This window comes from Kryptolebias marmoratus, linkage group LG17 (genome assembly GCF_001649575.2).
Source record: "Kryptolebias marmoratus isolate JLee-2015 linkage group LG17, ASM164957v2, whole genome shotgun sequence".
Lineage (NCBI taxonomy): Eukaryota > Metazoa > Chordata > Actinopteri > Cyprinodontiformes > Rivulidae > Kryptolebias > Kryptolebias marmoratus.
In genome coordinates this window covers 18,279,652-18,303,703 of record NC_051446.1, presented here as the reverse complement: position 1 = coordinate 18,303,703, position 24,052 = coordinate 18,279,652, and the positions used below count along the sequence as shown (strand labels likewise).

The window sequence follows — 24,052 nt, the reverse complement described above, 5'->3', positions numbered from 1 at the left end:
GTACGGCATGCAGTTGTATTAAGTTGGGATTTAGTCCAACACCTGTCGAGGTAAACAAAAATCAAGCTAGACAGGAAAATCTAATGCAGGTTCAGCCAAAGGGGGATCTTGTTTCAGTTGGCCCAAGGACCAGGTTTTGGCAGTTGTGTTTACTGTAGTGACAGTTTTTGCACATTCAGAAATGATCTCAGTGAAAACATTTTGTGCTTGACATTAATGAGTCCAGTCAGCACACTCATTGCATTGCCATTTAGCTCTGTGGTCGTGTTAAATCATAAACAGGCTGACAGATGCCTCGCTAACAGTCAAAGCACTCAGAATCAGAACTCAGACTTGAACTTGAGGAGAATCTTGTCTCTCACTAAGCCAGCTCAGTCAGTGGAGCTTCTTGGCCTGAGATTGAGATGCTGCGGTCTTAAACACTGGGAAATTCAACCTCTAATTGTTCACAGAAGCCATTGGCAGGATAAGCTACGAAACGATGAGTAAGGCATCTACAGGAAACTGGGCTGGATGCTGAGATAAGAAGGCTCACACTTGCTGTTCGGGGTTTTTCAGGAAAAGAGTCGAGTCCACAGGGTTTCTCCCCAGTGTCAAACTGGTCGCCCTTAAGAGCAAAAGAAAACTCTGAAAACCAGTACTCTTGTTCTTTTTTTTCTTCTTCTTTTTTTGACCCTCTTTTAAGAAACAGACACTTTCCTAACGCTTTAAATTGGCCTTGTCATGCGGTTTCCTCAACTGAGCATCTGGGAGCCGACTGTTTCCACACAGGCCGATGTTCTGTACCAGTTTTGTTTTTTGAGAAAAAGAATCTGTTTTTTCTGGCACTGGTCTCTGTGGCATTAAAGTTCCTTTTTTTTCCCCCCCTCTCAAAAGCGAACACAGTCATGCTTGTATTCTTTATGCCTTTTTGATTTGAGTCACAGTTGTTTGGCAAGAGGTACATCTGCCTCTCTGTCCCAGCACTGCCTTGACCCTGAAGGAGCCCCCCACCCCCACCCTCCACCCCCTTCAGTCACAAATCCAGCTTGTGTAGTGTTCAGTCTAACATATTTTAGTAAATACCATCAGTAATGATTCAATTGGGCATAAAGTAATTGAGAGGCGGCTTGCTTGCCATCTGTCTGGTGAGATTACAACTTTCTGTGTAATTAATCGTGCGACCTTGTGGCCATGGAGGGTGGCGTTAGTGGGCAGCCACTGCCAAAGAGCCAGGCTGTCTTATTTGAAGTCAGGGGACGCTGGCTGGTTAGAGAAGGGGTGGGGGGAGTTGTTGTGTGGTTTTAAAAGTTTAGCCCAGCCGCTAAAGATAGCACAAGCTGATTTGAGCTGAGCTTAAGTAGCAGCATGGATGTCTCCTGTGTGTGCTCATATGTACACACCAACAAGGCCATGTCAAAGCCCGAGTCGCCGAGCCTCACTCAGTTTGTAGAGTAACCCTGCTAAAGTCAGAATGATCCCTGTGTGCATAAAGTGTAACCAGGAGGGTATAGTAGGGGTCAAAGAGTCTGTGTTTGTGTGTTTCTGTAGGAGGTCACAATAGGCTGAATAGAGGCTGCTGATTTTATGTGTGGGTTTTGTTGACTCCTGAGGTTTGGTTTCTCTTGGACACTGTCCAGAGACTACAAGGCCTGCTTCTCCTCAGCTCTCACGTGAGGCAGACATGATTGGATTTCAGTCCTGATCTGGTTGTTTTGCCTTGTAAACAGGACATTAAAGACAGGGAAGCAGGGCAGCTAATGAGTCTTTGTGTCTGTGTGTGCACTGCGAGGGTGTTTGTGTGGTTTTTAGGCTTTATCCTCAACACTATTCAATGTGGTTTCACACACTAGCTAGGAAGAGGAACTAAAACCGATGTAGTACCCCTATGACATGCTGTCCACACACATACACAAGGAAAGCGGGTGTAACTGAAAGAGAAACAGTAGCTAACATTTGCTCAGTGTGGCCTGGATTGTGCTGCAATACTTCCGCCTGGAGCTTGAAGAAAAAAAAAAGAAAATTCCCTCTTGTTCCTCTCGACAAAAATACCCATCTTAATTACTATGGTTTGCTACGGTGCAGCCACAATATGGCTGGTAGGACCCGGCTGGGGTGGCACTGGCCACTGGGAATGGGGACAAGGTCTGGATCAGCCTCCAAGAAAATTACAGGGTGGCATTGAGAAGGAAAGGAGGAACTGAATCTGTCTTCAAGTCTCTGCTGTCAGCCCAGAGAGCTACTGTTTGAACCTAGCAAGCTTCTGTTTCATCTTCAAACTTGGTCAATAATTGGAGTTGTACTGATGCTTAAACATTTCTTTTTCGAAGTTAAGTTTCATTATTTCAGGGCCTTCAAATCTGGCCTGTGTCCAGAAATATAGATCCTTTTCTTTCGTACTCTTACGGTGCATCTATTTTCTCTCGACCATCTTCAGCCATCTCTTGTCTCCCTTTTCTTTTCCCACTTTTCCCCCTGCCAGCAATCCCTCCCCTCTCCTTCTCCTTCTCAGTATGTGCTCTGATTACCTCTCCAAACTGGCAATAAGTTGATTGCTTTACAGAGATGATGTAAGCCTCTGCCCTAGGGTACATCAGGTTGGATTTCTCCCGCTTTATCTTGTAAAGCCTAAATTAACAGCTGGTTTGGTTGGAGTTCTCCTGGATCTGACTAAAGGATTAGGCTTGGTTCTCATGCGAGTCAATCCGGTTTGATTTATTGCAGGTCTATCAAAAAAGATCAATGGGAGTCCTTTTGAAAGTAAATCCTTAATCGCTCTTTGCACTTACGTGTCATCATTGTGAATTTTTTTGTTCCCCCGTCTTCTATCTCTTGCTCTCCACTTTCTCCATTTCTCACTCCCTAATTCTTATTCTGCCCCTACGCCGCTGCCTTGTCTGTTTTTATTTTTTTTCCACCTCCCATACCCCTCCCCAACCCTGTCTGTGGTAGCAATCTGCCCATGTCGGTGGTATTTTTTTTTTTTTTAGATTTTTTTTTTTCTGTTCTCATTAGTTGTTCACAAGCCACAAGCCCACTTTCAGTATCCGGAACCCAGCTGATGCCCCTCTTCTTTTGGTTTTAGCTGAACCTGCCTTGTCTTTTAGTCAAATAGTCTTTCTCTCACCTCTGGTGTAGAAGATGTCACGGAAGGTCAACAATTTTAAGTGTGTCAGCCTATTAATCTTGGATTTCCCTGTCAGTTTTCATAAATATAACCGTTGGGACTGAGATAGCTTGACTGGCGAGAGTTAATATGAGCCGTGATGATATTTTTAGTTTGGAAATTCTACACACAAAATGTTAGACTCCCTGTGAATCACTAAATCAACTGGGCAGCTTTAGCTTTAACCTGCCGATGACATTTGCTTTTTGTAAATTTCAGTTCCCCCCTCTTTGGTTTGGGGAAAGCAAGTTTATGAAACAAACTCACTCAGACTGTTGAGCTGTTTTGTGTTCACTTCCCCTTTTGGTTGTCCATTCTCTCCATGCATGATTTGATATGATAATAAAGCCTTTTTGAACCCTGAGTTGGTAACTTTGGTAGTGTTTTATTCCGGCATTGAAACACTAACTGAAATTGCTAAATGGGAAATGGGAGTTAACATTCTTTTTTTTTTTTCTTGAAGCTTTTGTATGTCATTAACCACTAAAGAGTCCCTTTTGTGTCTGGTGTTGTAGCTCAAAGTGTGGTTAAAAGTAGCGAGTTCAGGTGTGTCCTGCCAGCGTGTTAGGTGAACTGGTTTGCTGTTAGACCAGAGGATGGGGTGGTGAGTCGGGGGGAGGAAAGGCTGGGTGTGTGCACAAGAGAGGGGGCGAGATCGACGCGATACGTGGGAAGGAAGGGCTTGCTGTCAGCCAGCTGGACCTCTTAATCCTACAGCCTTGGGGAAAGGGTGTGTTAGCGTACGTGTGTGTGTGTATGTGTGTGTTTGTCTCGTAGAGATTTGTCAATTTTAGCACACCTCTGCTCTTTGGCCCAGCTGAGCCCACGGTGTGCGCGCGTGCGACTGTCTCCGCTCCAGTGAGACACAACCGGGGCTTCACGTGCGCTGTGTTTACTGTAGTCGTCGCTTTAACGGCGCACTGTAGATCCATGTCAAGAAGAGACAACCTCTCACCTCCTTGATGTTGGAAAGGAGCTGGGGGTGGGTGCGAATTGGAGTGCTATTTGTGTGTATTTGAGGGCAACAAACACTACCGGGAGCACCCCTGTCTCCACCCCATCCCATCCCATCCCGTCTCTTACTTTTCTGCCCAGCCCCTGAGTGTCAAGTGTCTATTCACAAAAACTTATGTGTGCATACTTTATTCCCCTCTACGTCATACTGTAACTAACTGATTGCATCATCATCTTGTCATTCATTAGACACAAAACATACTATTTGGCCACATTCCATGCAGGCTTCCTCTTCCCCCCACCTCTGGTGTTTTCTGTCTCTTTCTCTCTGCCTGACTCCCTCTCTTTTGGCGTAGACTTTTGCATATATAACAGGCTGGCAGGCTAAGAGCTTGGGACTTCCCCACGCCACACTCCAAGCCTTTGATCCTTTGCTTTGGAGGTAACATCAAAAGGAGAGGCATAGAAAGGCAGCTACTACTGTGAAGTTCAATGTTCAACTTGATGGCTTGGCTGAGGGCTTTTTTTTTTCTCTCCTCCTCCTCTCTTCTCCTCCCCCATCCCTCACCTCCCTCCTCCCTTTGCTCCCTCGATCCCTTCGCTGCATCCCTCAGCTGACAAAAAACACACAGTTTGTAGCCAAGGGTTTTTCTCCCCCCCTCCACCCCCCTCCTCTGACCTCACTTCCATAGCGATCTGACATAAAACAAAACCCCATCCCCATAAAAACTCAGGTGCACGGATGGTGTGCACAAAATACTCAGATGTGTATTTTTGACATTAAAAAAAAAGGTGCTAGCGCCAGGCCCTCTTGTTTTTTTTCTGTTTCTGTGTGGCTAACATACAGCATTCAGTGTTACAGCTTGTTGCATCAATGCAGAGCCAAGTCGCTTTCTGCAGAAAGATGGATAGGATAGCTCGAGGAAAAAGACTTCACACCATATCTTTGTCTGAATGCCTTAAGTGTTTGGATTCATTCATAACCCAAATTCCAGGATGGTCAGATAGCTGCAAAAATCCCTTCTCTTGTTTCTTTAGATTGCACAGACTCTGTTAGAATGCTACCAGTATCTTGTATCAGTGTTTGAGGGAGGAAAAGAAAAACACACATTAAAAAAAAAAAAAAAAAAATGGTGGCAAGAGGTGTTTGGTGATCCAGTGAAAAGTGAGACCTAGATGGAGAGGTGTTTCACAAAGGATAGTCTGCGATATGGAAAGCCTTGCACGAAATCCATGGGGATGGGACTAAGAGTCAAGCCATGGACCGATCGCCACCGAAAAACAAACTTGCCGAAAGCCCTATGGCAAGCCTGAGATAAAGGAGACTTTAACGATTCTTGCTCAGGTTCTACAGAAACTATTTTTGCTTCCTCTCCAGCTGATTCTGTTTAACTGCTCTTGTTCACCCATCTTAACTTGGATTTAACCAAACTCTGATTTTAGACTTTTACGGACGCACACAAATTCATTACAGTTATTTGCATTTAAAAAGCGGTTCTCTGAATTCATTGTTTGTTAGAAATAATTGTGGCTGTTTGATTTACCACATGGACAACGGTGGCACATCTTTGAAACTTTTGTGTCTGTAATCTGATCTTTAATTTTTGTTTCATGTTTCTTAAATTTGGAGAGAGGAGAAAGTTCTCAAAGGAAGAAAGATCTTTTTCTGTTTTTTTTTTTCTTCTGCTGCTGTGATTGCTGTGTTGACATGGTGCTCATGAAGCTTGCAATCACAACAAAACAAACAATTTCCATAATGAATGCTTCTGCTGTGTTCTTTACGCATACTCCCTAAATGAAGTATGTGTCAGAAGAAGCCATGCATTTCAGGTCAAAGTGATGTTTTTCTGAGGTGTTTAAATGACACAGACTTGATAAGGTGATCTAGAAAGCTGAGGTGCTCCACTAAATGCTTATTTTTATCCTTTACGAGCTTCTCTGTCTGACTGTGCCAATTAGCAAAGGCGTGTGGCCTGCCTTTCTTCTCATCTGTCTCTTTTTCTGCCGCTCCAACTTCTTTCCAGATGCTCTCTCCATCACACTCCTGCACACAGACACTGCCGTACCCACACCAAGCACACATTTGGTGTATCATTAGCTTAGTGTGCGGGGAGCCGTGCGAGCCGGGGCGCTCTCTTGCCTTATCTCCATGTCAATCACAGCGTGTGTGTGAACATCAGTTGTAATGATCTCCATCCAGCCTGTCGGTGCGTGTTAGCGCCTGGCTTCCCTCGCCCCCGGAGCAAGCCGTTCCCTAGCTAATAGATGCGAAATTAAGCTGATCAATAGATGGCCTCAGCTCATTATTGACATGTTATCGCGGCGTGGGATTTTTGTCCGCGGGTTTTTATGTAGACTTAGCCAGAAATGCAAGACAGGAGGAGTATTTAAACAACAACAAAAAAAAAAAGTTGGCCATCTTCTCCAAATGGCTCAGACCACTTTATTTTATCCCTGCAATGATATTGCATTAAGCTAATCTGCTTTCACTCAATCTTTTTCATATAAGATGCTAAAGCCTCTCCTGGAAGTGTAATCGTCGGCTCAGTGGTAGGAAATGAGATGTAGACTTCGCAAAACGACATATTAAAGATTCATCAATAATTGGCATGTGTGCTGCTGTTTGTGTTGCGGGGGATGAGGGTGGAGGGGCTCTTATGGCCGGATCACCACGTGATTGAGCTAAGTGGTAATTAACCATGAGAGAGGTGTGTGTGGGTGTGTGCGTCTTTGTGAGCCTGTGGTTGCAGCTGTGTGTGTATTCATGAAGATGCATGTGTAGCAGGAAAGGTGGGGAGTGCAACATGGACAGAGTTGATATGGAGGTGAGAGCTGAGGCCGCGTGGTCAGGTCATTCACGGTTGTGGGGGGGTGACCTAGCCCTAGTCGCACCACCGCCTCACCTGACCCTCTTCGGGTCTTTTTGTCTTGGAAGCATCACCCATTTTAATGAGCTCCAATAACCAAGTCCTTATTACTTATTTATTCATTAAGCTACCGTGGCAAAGCAGCAGTACCCCACTGTGTGAGTGTGCATGTAATTGCTTCTCTGGGTCCTTTTTTTTTTTTCTCATGTGCATCATGATGGTACACACCATGTTTTGTCAATAAGAGTGAGTTAGGTTAAAGCTGATCAAATCAAAAAGAGATCGCTTAAGGTTGATGAGTTCTAAACACTGGTTGGGTTACACATCCATAACCTGAAACTATACTTCAGATTTGAGTTGAAGCCCTTAAAATCTTGAGCTTTAGATATGCTGAGGGAGTAGGCCTCATGAATATGGAGGCTGAACAGCTTCAAGGTGCATGTGCAAATGTGAAAGAGACACAAAACCAACTGTTTTCATATGATTCTTTTGTGCAGATTAATTGCCTATTGGTATGTGTGTGTGATGCCTTCGACATGATGCTTTTCTGATTGATGATTTTGCGTAGGTGGAATTGTGTGATAGCGTGTAGTGCTTTCAGAATATTGGAAGTCTTTGTTAAGCCTGCCAGTGTACACATTCTCTCCCTCTGAGGCATGTTTCGTAGCTTTCTTATATCCAGTCTACCGTTTAACTAATTCATAGTGAACTCTCGCAGAACAAAACCAGACACCCAACATCAAGGGCAACGTTCAGCTCTCCTCTAGCACTATACCAAATACAGCCTTCTCCAGCAGAATGTGGGCGCTGCAACCAGCTTACTTTTCTCTTTCAGCAGAGCTCAGCTGCTGTTCAGCTTTTTTTTTTTTTTTGACTCACCCCTCCACACCCCTAAGCCTTCTTCTTGCAAACAAAGGTAAGCGTGAAGTGAGGTTGCCCAACCTCTTGCCTCACACCCCCTAGTGTCAAAGGGGCTCAGACACACCTTGGCCTGCAAACATTCCTTTTCACCTTGGTTAACGCATACGAGGAGGTCAATTTATTGGCACACTTCCACTGTCCAAACAGTCTTTTAATGCTGATTTAAATTGTGCAAAACATTGCAATAGACACACAAAGCTAATCCAGCCTAAGTTAATGAACCTCCAAGTAACTAAACTTGCCGTTTTTGCCTTTAATGTTCTTCTAATGTGTATAGTTGTTCTCTAAAACTGGTTACACCAAGTGTTTTTGATTACAAATAACTAGTAACCTTTTTAATGTGTGACTAAAATAAAACTTGACACCATGTTAACTTGTCAGAGCACATTTTTATCCTCCGCTTTCCCGTCTGATTTTTGAAATTTGAATTAAATTGATTTTATAAATTTCTGACTAGAATATGATTTGGAATTTAGTTATAGATATTTAGGTTTTGATGCACAGACTCCAGTAAGAACAATGGGAGGCCATAAGTGTAGATAGTGATGCTCTTTTTAAACTCAAAAGTGTTAGTTCAAAAGATATCCACAATGATGGAAGAACTAAACACATATGTAGACTGAATACAAGATAAATTTATTTATTGAACTAAAGTAAATGTGTTTATTGAACAGAACATTGCTTCTTTTCTGTTGTTGTGCTGCGATGTATCGCTGGGAACCTGAGAAGCTAATGTTAGCTTGCCAATTAGTGGCATTATTAGCCTTCGTAGTGAGCCTGCAGGCTTTACATTTCATTGGCAGACATGCTAACCCCTGTAGCTTGTCGCAAACGCTTGTTTGAAAATATTGATTTCTTAAAAAAAATGATGGAGTTCTCTGCTCTTGTAGCCAAGCCATGACTGTCTGCATTTTTTGCTGCTTGTTTTGTTTTTTAGCAAGGTGAAAAGTTCAGGAGAGTTCCCCTCATTCTGCCATTGTACATTTGACTGACAGTTTGGCCCAAGAAGTAGGGGAAGGAGTTCTATTCTGTGCTACATACAACTGGAGAAAACCCAACAATGCCTCTGACATCTCATTAAAAGAAGTTTAAACTATGGTCATGGTATATTGGAAAATTTTAGTCTTTTTGTAATCATGACTTTGTACAACAGTGGTACACCTTAAAACCAGAAACTGGACCATATCTACTCAGTGCTTCACATCAAGATTTTTTTAGATTACTTTCTATAAATTTATAAAATATCAATACTTCTGTGTCTTACTAAAGTTGCAAAGACTAAAACAATGAGGCAATTCAGGCAGATGTGTCAAAGTTCTCGAGCAATGTATGACATAAAATCATGAACTTGTGCTCCCATTTGCGTTATAAAGGTTACTCTATTAAGAAAAGGTTTATTAGTAATGTCCCAAAATAGAATGGTAAAACAATTACTATGATTACCATCTTAACTATAGTAAGACAGCTCAGTTTAAGTAGCTTTTGTCACAATTTCAAGTAACCACAGTTTTGAACATGACATATTTATTTAGTTAGTCAGCCTGGTAATTACGTAAGCCAATGAGAGCATTACAAAGCCCAGACTTTATTTGTATCTATGAAAAAAAAAAAAAAGATGATAGGAAATGTAAGAGTCACTCAGAAAAGCACAGAGATCAGCTATGCGGGACAAGAAAAACACCTGAAAGAAACTGCATTCTGATGCAGCTCCTGATGCTAAAGGTGCCAGACTGCCTGTTCATTAGCAGGGCTGATGGAAAACCAGCCAACTCCTGCTGGCCTTCACCCTCCCTGCCACTATTTATAGAGCAGCCAAGAGAAACCCCTAATGACTCAGGACAGTGGTAAAGGGGGAGCGGGTGCAAAAGTCAGATATGGAACACTGTTTTCTTCCTGAGACTCCTGAGAAGTTGGTGCATTTTGGAATGTAGTCATGTCAACCTCAAACTTCCTTTGAGAGCTGCGTATGAATATTTGAGTGTGTAAAAATGTTGCTACATTCTGTCATTTTATAATAAATCTAAATAAAAAAATCTTAACTACAATTTATCTGGACATTTGTTGAAGAAAAGGAAATTGTCCCCTGTATAAAGCAATCTTAACTTTTTTCGTCAATCAGCTGGTGTTTGAACAGCACATTTGCCCCACACCTGTTAAGTAAATAGTGTCAGAGCAGAGCCTTACTTATCACATGAGCCTGTGTTTAAGAGAGTGGAACTAACTTTCAGAATAGCTTCAATAAAAGTCAAGTGTTCATGGAAACATGTTTAACAGAAAACACACAAACGTATCAATACAAACTTTTTTTTCCCCTCAAAGGCTACACTGCCTTCTGAAATATTTTGAACGACTGCAGTTGAACAAATCCGCATCTTCAGCCTAATTTTACAGGGTGAACAAACTTTGTGTCTAGTGGAAGGAAAGGAGAGGTCACGTGTGTTCCCCCTGTAGGGAAAAAAAGCTTGTACAGAGTTATCAGGTTCAGTTTTTCTGCGAGGAAAAAGAGAGAAGGGGAGTTTGAGGTTGAGATGGAGATTGTTGGCAAAGGGGATGGGAGGTGAGGAGGGGAGGTTTTGGATCAGGTCGGCAGCCTCAGCGCTGTCAGGGCCAGTGAAACCCCCAAGCGGTTCTGGCTTTGGAGTAAATACGGGCCCAGTGGACCCCTTCCCGCCCCAGGGCAAGCAAACCCCAGGCCTTCCCACATTTCACTTTTATTTTCCTGGTTGCAAAATGCCTCTGGCTATCAAAGCAGGTGGGGCTCTTTTTTTCTTTAATATTTACTCATAAAATGTGCATTAGCAGAACCAAAGGAGCCATGATGGGCCCTCCAGTGTTTGCTAACTTTCTCTCAGTTTTATCAAGGAATTCTTGCACTGCTTTCATTCTTTCTACTCTTATCTTCTGACTTCTCCACAAAAATATATTGTATGCTTAAACAGACTTCAGCATTTAAGTTGAGCAGATCTTTCTCTAAATTACAGAAAAAATATTTCACCTCTAAGTTATGTGTTTGCATAAGCATGTATTTGCTTTGTTTCTTGCACCTGTGTGTAACAGCAAAGACCATCAACATTATCTGCTCCAGATCATGACAATATGCTTGGCTTTCACTTTTAAAGGGATACAATTGTAGACAAACTGGAAGGACTAATCTTTTAAGCTCCGAGTTGTTTACTTGCATAGCTTTGAATGGGCATCTCTTACTAGCCTTGATCATTGCCAGATGTAAATAAAGCTCTTTATTGTAGTGGTTTGATTGGTGTAATCTGCAAGCTGTCAATCCATCTTTAAAGGCTCTACAGATGGACAATTCAGCCATGGGATATTGTTTAAATATGGGTGAGCATTGTTGTTCAGGTGTGAATCTGTAAATAAGCATGTACAGAATGTTAGGGTGAAGATGGAGGGGGGGGTTCACTGTTAACGTGTTATCTAAGTGGCTGTGCCGAGCTATGTTGTATTTGCGATATGTGGGAGCCACAGATGGCCAGAAGATCCGCTGGCCTCTCTGGAGCAACACCCAGCATCCGTATGTTGACTCTAAACCAAAGCTGCTATCTGCCTTTCCCTGTCTCTCCCCCCCTCCATTGCTCACATTGCACACATGTCTAAAATACCCCCGTGGTCCCCATCATTTCTCCCATGGTTGCCTGCTGGAAACGAGACCAGTGTTTGGGAGCTACGCTGGCACATAAGGAGCTCAGTTTGTTTGATTGGTCTCAAGCCCTCTGCTCTTAATCCAAAACAAAACGAACAAACCGTGTGGTGGCTGCTGCTCTGGCTGCCAGCCGGCATGTCATAAACACATCAGATGAGGGCTTGATGGAAAAGAAGCTGGTTGTTGAAGCTGGTTGTTGACAAGATGCAGACAAAACCATTCCGCTCTCTCAGTGTTGAAAAAGACTTTCTCTTCTTGTGAGCCACTTTGTTATTAATTGGCTATAATTTGACTGAATTAAAAAGGAAGATTGAGATCTACCACTAGCAGCAAACAGGTATTTTAGGTTCAGTTGCAGCCATGCCGGCTTGTTAAGTTAATAACATCAGTAATGTTAGTCTGTATGAGGATATGTGAAGATGATGCCCCTCGATCTATCTCTGCCCTGCTTCCTCTCTGCTGTGACACTCAGACCAGGGCCCCAGCTTGTTTTTACTGTGATGACAGTCATTCTAGATCTGGCTTAACACACTGTAGCTCATACCATGCCAAACTGTAGTATAACAGAAGGCTTATGCATATGGACGACCGATATAGCATGCAGAAAGAAAGCACCTAGTCAGCCCTAGAACAGGAAAGACATTTATTGTTTAACAGAAACTGAATTTTCACAAATTGGGTTTTTTGGCAATTTTCTTTGGACTAAACGTTCAGCTGAAACAACTGCAAATAATCAACGAAGAAATTGGTTATTGGTTGTAGCTCCCTGTCACTAGCCCCCTCCATGCACTTGGGAAAGCAGCCGATGACAGGAAAATTAGGACAGGGAGGGTGAGTTCATCCCTATGTAAGGATTTAGAGGACTCCGTTGTCTTTCACTTCATCAGAAACAATTGAGTCATTCAGCTCTCATTGTGGGGCTGGCCAGGCGAGGAGGGGTGCAGGGTAGGGGATGAGAACAACTTTGGGTGGCTGAAAAGGAGAGGGGAGAAGGAAGAAGCAGCACAACTACTGGGTGGCTCTTGTTTGGTGGGGGTCTGTCAGGGGGTGGGGTGGGGGGACTGGTTAGTATTTGTGTGTGGGTGGGGTGATGGGGTGAGGTGGAGGAGAAGGGAGAGAGCGAGAGTTATCCTGGAACTCCGGTGCAATTTGTCACTTTGGAATGGCTCTTGAGTTACACGGGGGGCCCCCTCATAGCAGGAGAGTTTTCAGGTCGCAGAGTGGGGAACGAGGAGGGGCTTTGAGCAGCAGAGAGAGGTCAGAGGTCGCAGCCTACTCAAGCCCGGGCAGTGCGTCTGTTAGCAGGGCAGGCGGGTGGGTGGAGATAGAGGCAGGAGGCCAAGAAGGGGGTGGTCGGAGAGCCTGGCGCTTGCCAAGTCTCCGTCTTCCTCGACATGCTTATAAAATCTGCGGGAGAGATTAACGTGTGAGAACATTTGCAGCAGCGGGGCTAAAGTGGAGCCACTTGTCAGGGCATGCGCTGCAACACCCTCCCTCTCACTCGTCGGTTGGTGCCTCATTGCAGCGCTCAAGGGTGTAACCTTCACGTTCCTTCCCTACCTCCTCAGAATGTCCTCTTGTTCGACCCCCCTCCCTCCTCCCCCCTCCACTGGTTGCAGCTGTGCTTTACCGTTAGCTTGTGTGAGCATGCGATGGCACAACTTTTCCATAACCAAACGCGGTATCCGTCTTTCCTCTGCAATGCTTATTCTTTGAGCCTCATGGCACCAATTGAGTCTGTCTTGAATTACCTCATCGAAGACAGCAGCTCTGTCACAGTTCTAACACCGCCCTCTTCTCCTACTCGTGGTAATTAATATCAAGTGTGGGTGAGGGTGTCCATAAAAACCTGTGGGACCATTTTGCAACCTCTCCTTTTTGCAATCCTGGAGACATACAAACAAGCATAAATAAACCAAGTTTTCTATTAGAAAAAGTCATTTTTGGGTCTTAAATGACTGTTCATGGTGGAAAAGGACCCGACAGCTGGCAGTATTTTTTTTTTTTTAAATTTTTCTGCATGGGCTGTAGCTGAGGACACACAGTCAATAACTCCCTCCAGCGTCTACCACTGGCAGGCACCCTACAGTGAACTCTTCGCTAATTACCACTGATTTAGACACAGTCTCAGGAAGGGTCGCGACACACTCACTCTCCAACCAGCACTGATGCACGCACACACACATAGAGACACACACACATACACGCACACACAGATGCTGTCAGACATGCATACAAACCAGTGGCCACCTTTGGGAGATGGCAACACAGGGAAATTGAATGTAACACACTTGTGTCACCATACAAGCACCAGATAATTAGGCTTAGTTCTTGCACTTCATTGATTGTTTGAGGAATGGATGGATAATTTATTAAACAGAGACAACTTTTTGTGCCAACATGTGATCCAAGTCTCAGTAATTATCATGAGGTGATTGTGAAACATAACAAAAACTACTCATTTCGTAATTGCAGAGAGTCTCGGTCACTCGTGAACCGTTATTTAAGATGGCGGGAGGAAAAGAAGAAAGCCAGTTCAGGTTGTTTTGATCATGTCAGAGATTTGTTTTTGTCTGGCATTTTAGATGCAGCTCCGAGTTCAGATTCACCTGTCAGAGCTTTTTAGTGGCAATATCTTAACAATTTTTAATGAGTGTTTGTGACACTGGGGTCACAACATAGGCCAGCTACTCTCCCTCATTAATTATCTGACTCCAGTGATTGCTTTCATTTAGTTTCTTGAGACAAACCTCTTTTTACATCCGTAATCTGGATTTGAAAAAGTGTGGACCTTTTTAATAGATGTCTTGAGAGGCTTTTCATTTGATATCTTATTTTTAAATTTAAACACAGTTTTAGAAGTTGGTTGCACACAAAAAACAGGGACTTGCCTGTGTTTAGAAAGCCACAAATGCTAATAATGTAGCTGATTATATGTTCGAAACAGCTGTTGTCCCCTAGTTTTGAATTCTTCTGTCATTTTTGTCCACAACTTTTGGGTTGTTGTGACCTTCATGCCCCAAACTAGGTGGCTGTGACACTGATAACCATAATTTGGCTCTCGTATTGTAGGAAAGCAAACAATAGCTGCAAAATCGATGCAGTTATTCTGACCAAAATATTTAAAACGACAGATTTATTTTGACCGACTTTGTGAATATTAAAAAAAACATATTTGAAAAGGTACAGTTCATTACAGTAAATCTCTACCCAGTTTATTACTTGATGGATATTTCTTATGAACCTTGTTTCTTCTTATCAGTTTTTTTTTCTGCCTATGTGTGGGTGCGTGAGAGAAAGAGGGTGGGGGAACCGCAGACATACTGACTTCTGATAGAGGCCAAGTCAATCATTTATGGGAGCAGTCAAGAGGTTTGGCCTCACAGGAGCGTGGCGAGACATCACGCTTTACCTCTTTTTATGGGTTTCAATAAAAACAGTCACACCGATGACATGAGGTCATCGTAAAGCCTTGAACTGTGGATGCTAGTTCCAGTTTACCTCTTTAAAACAATCTGTCTGCTACTTAAAAAAAAAGTTTTTGTTTTAGACTGCCTGGCTTCTAAAGTTTGTGCGTTGTGTTTCTAGGAGAAAATACTGTGTATTGTTTGAGTTACACATCTACTCTATACACTCCTGCTGCTCTCAGATGCATGCTTGAGGCCATTCTCATCCCTTCTACCATCCGTCTTAAGATTTTTATTTGCGTCTCCATATTTTTGAGTTTCTACACCCATGCACATGTCAAGAAATGTCTCCTCCCTTTTTTTGTCTTTTTTTTGTTTCTTTTGGTTTTTTGCTTTTTTTGCATTGTTAACATGTTTTGTTTCTTTCTTTCCATTCTGTTTCCTTTCTGCCATTCAGTACCTACAGATGAAATGGCCCCTTCTAGATGTTCAACCAGGAGGTCTTCAAAGTAGACAAGCACTTAAAGATGCCAGGTCCCCGTCACCGGCACACATTGTTGTAAGTAGCACTCCGCTCGGTACTTTTCCTCTTTCACCAGCTCTTTTTCCTCCCCTGATTCTTTTCACGACAGAACAAACCAGAAACAAGCCCTGCTTTCCTTTTCTCGTCTATTTTTTTGACTGGACACTCATCTTTGTTCCACTTAAATCACAGCCACTAACACACCCAGTCAGCTTTTCTAAACTTGTTTACTTAAGGTGCACATTTTGACTCCTAAGGTTTTGTGGTTGTGGACTGAATGGCACTGGTAAAGCAGTTGCTGGGGTGGTTGTTCCTTGAACAGCTGTGTCATTTGTAATCTCAGAGATGATTATAACTCCCATGCCATGTTTACAACGAGCTGGATTATTATAGACAATTGACCTCACAACTTTTTTTTTTGTTTGTAAGAATCAACTAAATGGTGGGCTGCAAACACAAGTCCGTAAGGGAAGTGTGGGTGTTTCTTCAACATTGATCACATTGTCCATGGCAGTTGGAGGCGCACTCTGGCAGGAGAATTGGTTTGACAGCCATAAGAGCTTTTGCAGTACTTACAGATAACTGTGAATACACCCCAGGCATATCTGTCAGCTCTAAATATTAACAGTTGAATGTGAAACTAAGCAGTTAGTAAAAGGCTGAAAGTTTGCAGGAGGTCAGTGGAAAGGTTCAACTTAAGGAGGTTTGTGGTCACATGGTTAGTGAGCCAAGAAAAATCAATGCGTGCGAGGATGGAGCGGTGGCCATTAATGCTCCAGGACATGGTTGTTACTTTTGTTTTGGAGTTGTACATCAGCATATTGTTACGGAAATGTGATTAAACAGTGGAAGGAGAATGCGTCAAAGGTTGCATATTCATAAAAAAATAAAATCTCTTGTTGGTAACACTTCAGTGCCGATTGAAGTCACCATTTGTTTCTGCGTTCTGTGGAACAACAAAGTTAATTTGTCATTACAGCTCTGGAACTCACCCAGAAGCAAGTGATGGATTATATCACATAATTACCCTGTCAAGACACGGTGTCCCTCTGAGTCACATTCAACATTTGATCAGCTCAGTCATGTTTATGGTCTGTAATAAATCCCATCACGATTATTTTTAAAAAACGGCTTACTTGGTATTTTTCCCCGTTTAACTAAAGTTTATCTAAAAATAGTAAGAGTTGTCAAGGTGCGTATTTGAAACAGAAACCTTGTTGAAAGTGGGGGATGACAGCGTTGTTCTGAGCAAAACAAGCCCAGTTGAAAGCTCTCCTTATCTTTCCCTGTGATGTTGCTGTTATTTTTATACCAAAGGGTTCAGGGTCCTCTTACTACTCTCGTTATTTCAGGAGATGCTGAGAAAATGAATCCCAACTCGCATAAAATCATTGAATTTGTCGTAGGCAGCAAATGCTGCAGGTAAATGCCCGCTATGAGTCATCTGGCTGTAAATCCACACCATCATATATACACAAACTCCTGCTGTACGCTTATTTATTTCAGTGTGGGAAGGAAGTTTGGGCACAGGGAAATTTTACTTTTAGATTTGTGACATTGGAGCTTTTTTTGTGTGTATATGTCCGTCTTTAAGATATTTTAATTAGCTTGCTTTATGACGTTTGTTTTAAAAAATTATCTGTAATTAAAATAAAAGCACATTTTCCTTGGGATAATTATCTGTTCTTATGGATTTACAAAAAGTTGTCGTACAATTCTGGGCAGCCAGTCAAGCATGCAGCACTAGAAAGCCACCCCGCCTATATTTCACAAAGCAAAAACTGGCTGTGGGACAGAAAAAAAAAGCACTTGTGGGTTGGTAAAGTACAGACTCGCTCATAAAAACACCTGTGCCTTGGCACAAAAAAAATGATGAGATGTTAAGTGAAATAAATGTAAAAAATTCAGATTTTTCTTTTTTTGGTTGTTCTTCAGGTGTTAGTTTGAAACAGATTCCAAAGCAGAAGCAGATTGCAGCCTGTTAAACTGATGTTGTGATTGGTAACGACACTGACCGATATGAGAGAAAATATTGTAATATATGTGGTCCTGTTGCCCAACCCTGTATGATCTGTTTGATACACAGGCTGGTAAGATCAGAGGCACAGGATAGACACACTGGCTGTTAGTACAACTGATGAAATTGAATGTGAAGCGCCGCTCGTATTGTTGGCGCTCCTCCGATCCTGCTCCAGCGTTTACCTCTGACTGAGGAGGAAGTGGGACTGAATGTTTCCTTCGTTTGCATCATACCAGCTGTCGTACATATAGAAAAGAAAGATTAGCGCTTACAGCACTGTGAATTGCAAAGTCAAGCCTCACTCAGGCTTCTGCAGGTGTCACTCAATCGGTCAAATCTTTTCTTTTTTTTTTTTTACCTAACATGCTGATGCGTGATTGGTTTTATCAATACATTTGTTCATAAACAGTAGTTTCTTCTTGGTTTACAAATGCAAAGAAGCATTCGGACACCTTGACCTCTGCCTGCCTGGAGCTCTAGAAGTCTGCTTTGCTAGCGATAAGAAACCGTTGAATAGTCTGCTAGATAACAGAGATGTGCAGCCTAACAGACAGTTGAAACAATAAAACAGCCATAGAAGAAAGCAGAGATATACATAACTGTTGATGAAGCCTCTGAAAAACTTTGGTTTGAGTAGAGGGATAGATAAGGAAGAAACGGGAGGTGAGAGGCTGTTTCAGTTCAGTCTAGAAAATTGAATTTAGGCAGGATCAGCTGAGGACAGAGGAAGTGACCTCACGCCAGCTGTTCTCTCTGAGGGCACAGCCTTATGCCCCCTGTTTACCATGCCCTCAAAGGAGGCCAAGCTAAACCTTTTTGAAGTGTCTGACCACCCTGCGGGCAGCCTGAAAACCCGCCGCTGCTGAACTTTTGTGCCATTGGCTGAAAGTTATTCAATATTTTATCCGCCTATTGATGTGTCTGTTTTGAGGGTGAGACACTAAGATGCAATTTATGCCTCATGTAACTCCTGAGGAAAAGATCATAAAGCATCTTTCCTTTATCAGCTGAATGTTGTGATGCAACGTCGTCCACTTGAGAGAAGTCTACTAAATATTTTGATGCATAAAGCAGGCCAATAAGTTCAGGGGGATGGATGTATCTTTTGTATTTTGCCCTATAATGCCCATTGCATTAACATAGATCAGACTGTTTTGTAAATCTGCAGCTTAAAGTCTGTATGTTGACATCATCAACAAAACTGCAGTAATAAACTCAGCTGGAGTCCAGGCTCATCTTAGTAATGTCATGACATCATTCGGCCAAGAGGCATTAAACCATCTAGTCTCACAGTCGTTTATATTTTTAAATACTGCAGCACTTCCACCAAAAACAAGTTAAATGCAACTAATTCTTGCTGGATCACATTTGCAGTTCATAGGGGAATTAGGGGAAAAACATGCCCATGTTAAAAGCACTACTTTCAAATCATCTGAGTGCGTACACACACATACACAGCCTTAGAGTCTAGAGTCTAGCCCGGCTGAACAATGTCTCCATTGTTTTGTGGGCTTTCACTGGCAGCAGGGGACGGCTGGAGTGTTAACCATTTCCCAACTGCACCTTACTGTGTGTCATTGTGTGTGCGAGTGTGTGCGAGTGTGTGTTAGAGTTAGTGAAGCACAGGCTTTGAAGGGATGAAGAGAAGGAGGGCCTTTGCTCGAAGTGTATGGTAATTAGTATGAAGGAAGTGATGGAATTCGTCCATTTTTGTAGTGTGGACAACCTCCCACCTAAGCCTTTCCAACTGCCAAACATGCTTATGTTATTCTCATTCAGGCTAACCTGTTTCTCTGAAGAATTCCTACTGGAAGGAGGGCTGAAAAGAGCTGACGTATTTTTGATATTTAAAGGGAAAACTAACCAGCTGTGTCTAAGCATTCAGAATAAACTCATCACAATGACTGTAAATCCCTGTAGTGGGTCAAAGAGCTGCAGAGACATGCAACTCTAGTTCAGCATTTAAACAAAGAAAACGACGGGATCACGCTCACTTTCTGGGACCACTTCTCTGTCCATCTTTGAGTAGTGGGGATAAAGGGCCCTTCCTGTTGGTCTGAATGGGCCATACACCTGGGCTGTCCATACAATTCTCCTGGACTCTGAGAACTCCAGCCTTTCCTGTTTGTTAATGAGTGACCCCCATGGTCAACAGGCGCCACCCACGCACTGTCTGTAGGATTTACCTCAGAGGCTTTCTCTATCCTGACTTGTGCTGACCTTAAGCTGCTCTTTCCTGCTGCATTTTAAACATTTGTCCAAAATAACCCATGCCCCCTCCTTTGTCTTTTCTGTTCTCTTTTCGTGCTTACCACCTCTGCTGCAAAAGAAGGCTCAAATTAGCGCTGTGCCATAATGTACTGTACTGCTAATATAACTTTTTGCACGATAAGGTGTCATCTTTTAATAGAAGTGATTTGATCCCAAGCATGAGACGGTTAGAGCAGTGTGTTAGCTTAGGTTGACGATTGACTAAAAAATGGAAACTATAATAATATGAAAGCATATTGTTGGAGGTCTGTCATACATGAGGACAGACCACCAACAAAGCACGATATCTTGTATAAAGTGCTACAAAAGTTTTAACGCTAAAGTTAGAAAACACAACAACTAGGTATCAAAAGAACACAAGGAAGTAGACAAAAACAGCTTGTGTGGTTCAAAGGTAAACAAATGACTCAACACAGCTTTACTGCAGCAATCTCCTGGTGCACTTTAAATGATAAAGAGATTGAAGAGTATAGAAAATTGCTGAGGCCCTTACATAATGTTTGACCGAGGTTTTAATGCCTATACCAACAGTGTTTACATTGATTTAGTTGATTTCCACAAAAACGCCTATAATATAACATATATTGGTACTTGTATATAATAGAAAATCAGATCCTTATCACCCTGTTTGTCTTGGCAAAGTTATCCAGCCCGTATACAGAGGCCGTTGTCCCTGTCCGCCGTCTCTCGCCATCTCCTCTGGACAAGATGTTTGTCCAAGGGGTCACGCTTGCATCATCCACTCGGGCCCAAATCTGTAGCCGTCGAGACATGGCGTCAAGCCTGGGAACTGTGACAGGGAGAGCGAGAGGACGCCAGTCAGTCAGTCATTGTATCTGTCCATAGTTTGGACGGTGGCTTGTTCCCACAGACAGGCCACTCAGTGTTGGCTTAGTTAGCTGCAATCCCACAACAATGACTCGGGTCTTTTTTGCCACATGGAGTTAAAAGTGAATATTAAAATATTTTGGAGTGAATGTTTGTGAGAAATATAGCTGAGGGAGCTCTTTAAAGCATTTCTTTGTTGAGCGTTTTATGTGTGTACAGTTGCAGTTTTATTCCTGTTCTCTTTTTTTTTATGTTTGTTAAGTAACTCCTGTGAACTTGAGCTATCCCAGAGGATGTGGGACTCTGTGTTGAACACGCACATTAAAAGGACAACAGATATGTGTTACTGTAAGTGTGTGTGTGTGTTTCACCATTAACCACAGCGTTCACTGTCTCCTTTTATGAGAATTTATCTAGTTGGCCCGAGGGTCAAGCACAAATACAAATAAAACCTGGTGATCTGAGTGCACAGTAGCTTTAAGGTGTTGGAGCCCTTCAGTAAACTAAAGCCCTGTTGTTTTCCTCTGCATGTTCTTTGACTATAGCCTGTCCTTTCTTCTGTAGGAAATAAATTTCTACCTTTCTCTCTTCTTTATCTCCTCTCTTCTGTCATCTCCTGATATATGTTAGAAATTAAATTTCTTGCTGTTACTTTGAAATCTATTAGTTTAACCCTCTGACTTAAAATGTTGTGTTTATGTACATACTGAACTGGTAAATAAATGTCTCGGATTACTGCTCGGGAAACTAAAAATACTTTATTTAATGATTAGAATTTTATTAGTTTAAATGTTAATAATTATTAAAAAACACGATTCAAACCGTCGGGTGATATCATTGACTTTTTCCTGATCTTGCGCCAGAATTTGGTTGCGTCAGAAGATCCCGCCCTGCCAGATCAGTTAAATGTTCACGCTTTGGAGATGAAACATTTTACCAAAGTGAATCAGTGTTTTAACAGCCGGCCAGCGAGCACAGAAACTGTGTTACCAATGCCGAGCCAGTGTTCTCCCATTCTCTTTGTGTAAAATTACTTAGAAAGGGGCCAAACATGCACCCAGGAGAAAGCTGAGCCAGCAGAGATGAGGTGGTAGTTTAAATAAGTAAAAAAAAAAAAAAAAGCCCGGGGTATGCATCATTTTTAGGGAGAACACGTTCTTTTTTATTTTATTTTTTTTATTTTTGCATAAAACCTGGTCAGGCTGAGATTGTGTGTAGATCTGTGTGTATGTGTGTGTGTGTATGAGAGAGAGAGAGAATAGAGGAGAGATGGAAAGCTGATATAATTGTGTGACTTGGGAACGTCCATCTTTGCCTTTCAGGGGCCCTTCTGCTGGGAATTCCCCGGACAGTCAGATCTGAGCCTTCACCAATTTCATTTGGTGAGAGACCTTTGAATCTAAAAATATCTTGTTGGATTTTATTTGAATTTCTTTTGGTTGATTCCACACACAAATTACCCACTGATTAATGACAAATTTTGTTTTTCAACACTAGTAAATGAAAACTTTAAATCCTGATGAAATAATAATAATCATTGTGCTGTGCTTTGTGCTAACTCAGTGCTGCTGCTTTGCTTTTGTATGAAATCCAGCTTTTAAGCTTTACTCATGATGAGGCTGTTCAGCTTTTTGTTTAGCTCTAAACTCATCTTTGTTTCCATTTACTTCTATATTTGGATGGTGCCTAATGTTGTTCTGGTTTAACATCCATTTTCAGGGAGAGTTTCTGACGCAACAGCATGATTATATTTTGCTCAAATAAACCTACAGTCCATTGGCACGAGAACAAATTCTGTCCCGTTTGCACGTTTTTCGTGCAGCTGCTTTTAATTGAGTCCTTTTTCCTCACAGAAACTGGCTTAAACTATTTTATAAGCAGAGATGAAGTAATAACACAGTGTTTACATCCATGGGTTGAAGATTTAGACCAAAGATAACTCTATCTGACAGAAGCACAACACTGAACGTCCCCATCTAATCTAGTTTTCCTGCAACTATTTACAAAATCTCCACCAGAACACAAGCTGTAAATAAAATAATAAAAAATGTGGAGCCTGGAGGTAAGGTTAGTGTTGTTTTTACTGCAGAGCTGACATGACGGGGACTTCAGTAAGCCTTGTTTTGATTTGCTTCAGTCAGGCACTGTGAAGCCAGAAATGGGCTGGCATTACGGAGCCCAGAGGAAAAGTCTTAATCTCCTCTGAGGCGACCATGGCCTTTTGGAGAGCCTACTTGGATTGTTTGACTAATCAATTGCTTGTTGATTGTGCACACTCTGTAAGGCCTTTTTTGTTGTTGGTAAATAACAGAAGTCTTTCCAAAAAAATCAGGAAAATGCAGGAAGAAAGAGTCATGCTTGATGGTGCAAACAGATTTTACATAAAAGTTAGCGTTCCCTTCTGCATGTCAACTTGATGCCTCCATTCCCTCCCCCTGTCTCTGCTGAAACTTGTTTGACAAGGTCTGGCAGGATCCCGGCTGGGTGTGCCGGTCTGTCTTTCTGCATATGTGTGTGCGTGCCTCACAAACACACCTTTGTCTACAGCAAGTGCACGTAGTGTCCTTGAGTTTAAGGTGTGACTTGAGTCTTAGATGACAGGTTGTCAGAGCTTGATGAGACAATAGTATTTGTTTATGTGATTGCACACAGAACTCTGAACCTATTTAAGACTTACAGCCGACTCTCAGGCCCATGTGAGCTCTGAGCAAGAGCATCGAAAAAACTGGGAGGTTAGAAAATCGTGGCAATTATGATTTTCTAATTTTGACTTTCGTCAAGGAACTGGGCTAAAGTTTTAGATGTAAAATTGGTGACTAATCGCTTTTATTGATGAGCTACTCCTCAGGGATTGACAGCTGAGTGCAGCTCTGCGCTGACATATTTCCCCAGATGGGATGCGTTCTGCAGATGCCCCCGTGAGCTCCAACAGCTCTGCACACTACTGTATTAACACTGGAGGCCGTTTTGCAGGGAAACTTGTTTTGACAGAACTCCAGGTGTCTCATTGTTGGAGATGGCATGGTTCAACAGATTTACCAATTAGCACCGGGCTGAGGGCACAGGGAGGGTGGGAGTGAAGAAGGAGGGAGGGGAAGAATGAAACTTGGAGGGGGGATTTGGCTGCAGTGATGGAATGAGGTTTTAAGTGAGAGGGGCTGGTGCAGAGGCAGGAGGGGGGAGACCATACGGAGGCAGGCTGGAGTAAAGCGATCCTTGACCTCATTTTTTTTTTTTCTCTGTCTTTTCTCCCAGCTGTAGTGCTGAGGGGGGCTGAGGTTTGAGCTGGGGGTGAATATAGGCAGGGTGAGGGTGGTGGGGTTGCGTAGATGAAGGTGGTGGGTGGGCAACACTGACAACTTTACAGCTGAACGTTATCTTTTAAGCTCACTGCTAATCGAGCATTTTTTTTTTTTTTTTGTTATTTGTGACCTTTTTGTGATAGATGAACTTTGCTA

At 42.5% G+C, this 24,052-nt stretch overlaps 1 protein-coding gene across 39 annotated transcripts in view; it reads left to right on the top strand.

Annotated features, from left to right (window-relative positions):
* tcf7l2 (transcription factor 7 like 2) overlaps nucleotides 1-24,052 on the top strand; it is an 85,665-nt gene that overhangs the window by 14,498 nt on the left and 47,115 nt on the right. For 22 of the 39 annotated variants that reach the window (XM_017436903.3, XM_017436953.3, XM_017436911.3 and 19 more), the window contains exons 4-5: nucleotides 15,410-15,511; nucleotides 21,917-21,976. The exons of 4 other annotated variants lie outside the window; for them this stretch is intronic. In XM_017436903.3, coding sequence (XP_017292392.1) covers nucleotides 15,410-15,511; nucleotides 21,917-21,976 — 162 coding nt within the window. The remainder of the gene's footprint in view (nucleotides 1-15,409; nucleotides 15,512-21,916; nucleotides 21,977-24,052) is intronic. 13 more of the 39 variants (XM_037981040.1, XM_017436986.3, XM_017437008.3 and 10 more) reach the window with 1 other exon arrangement.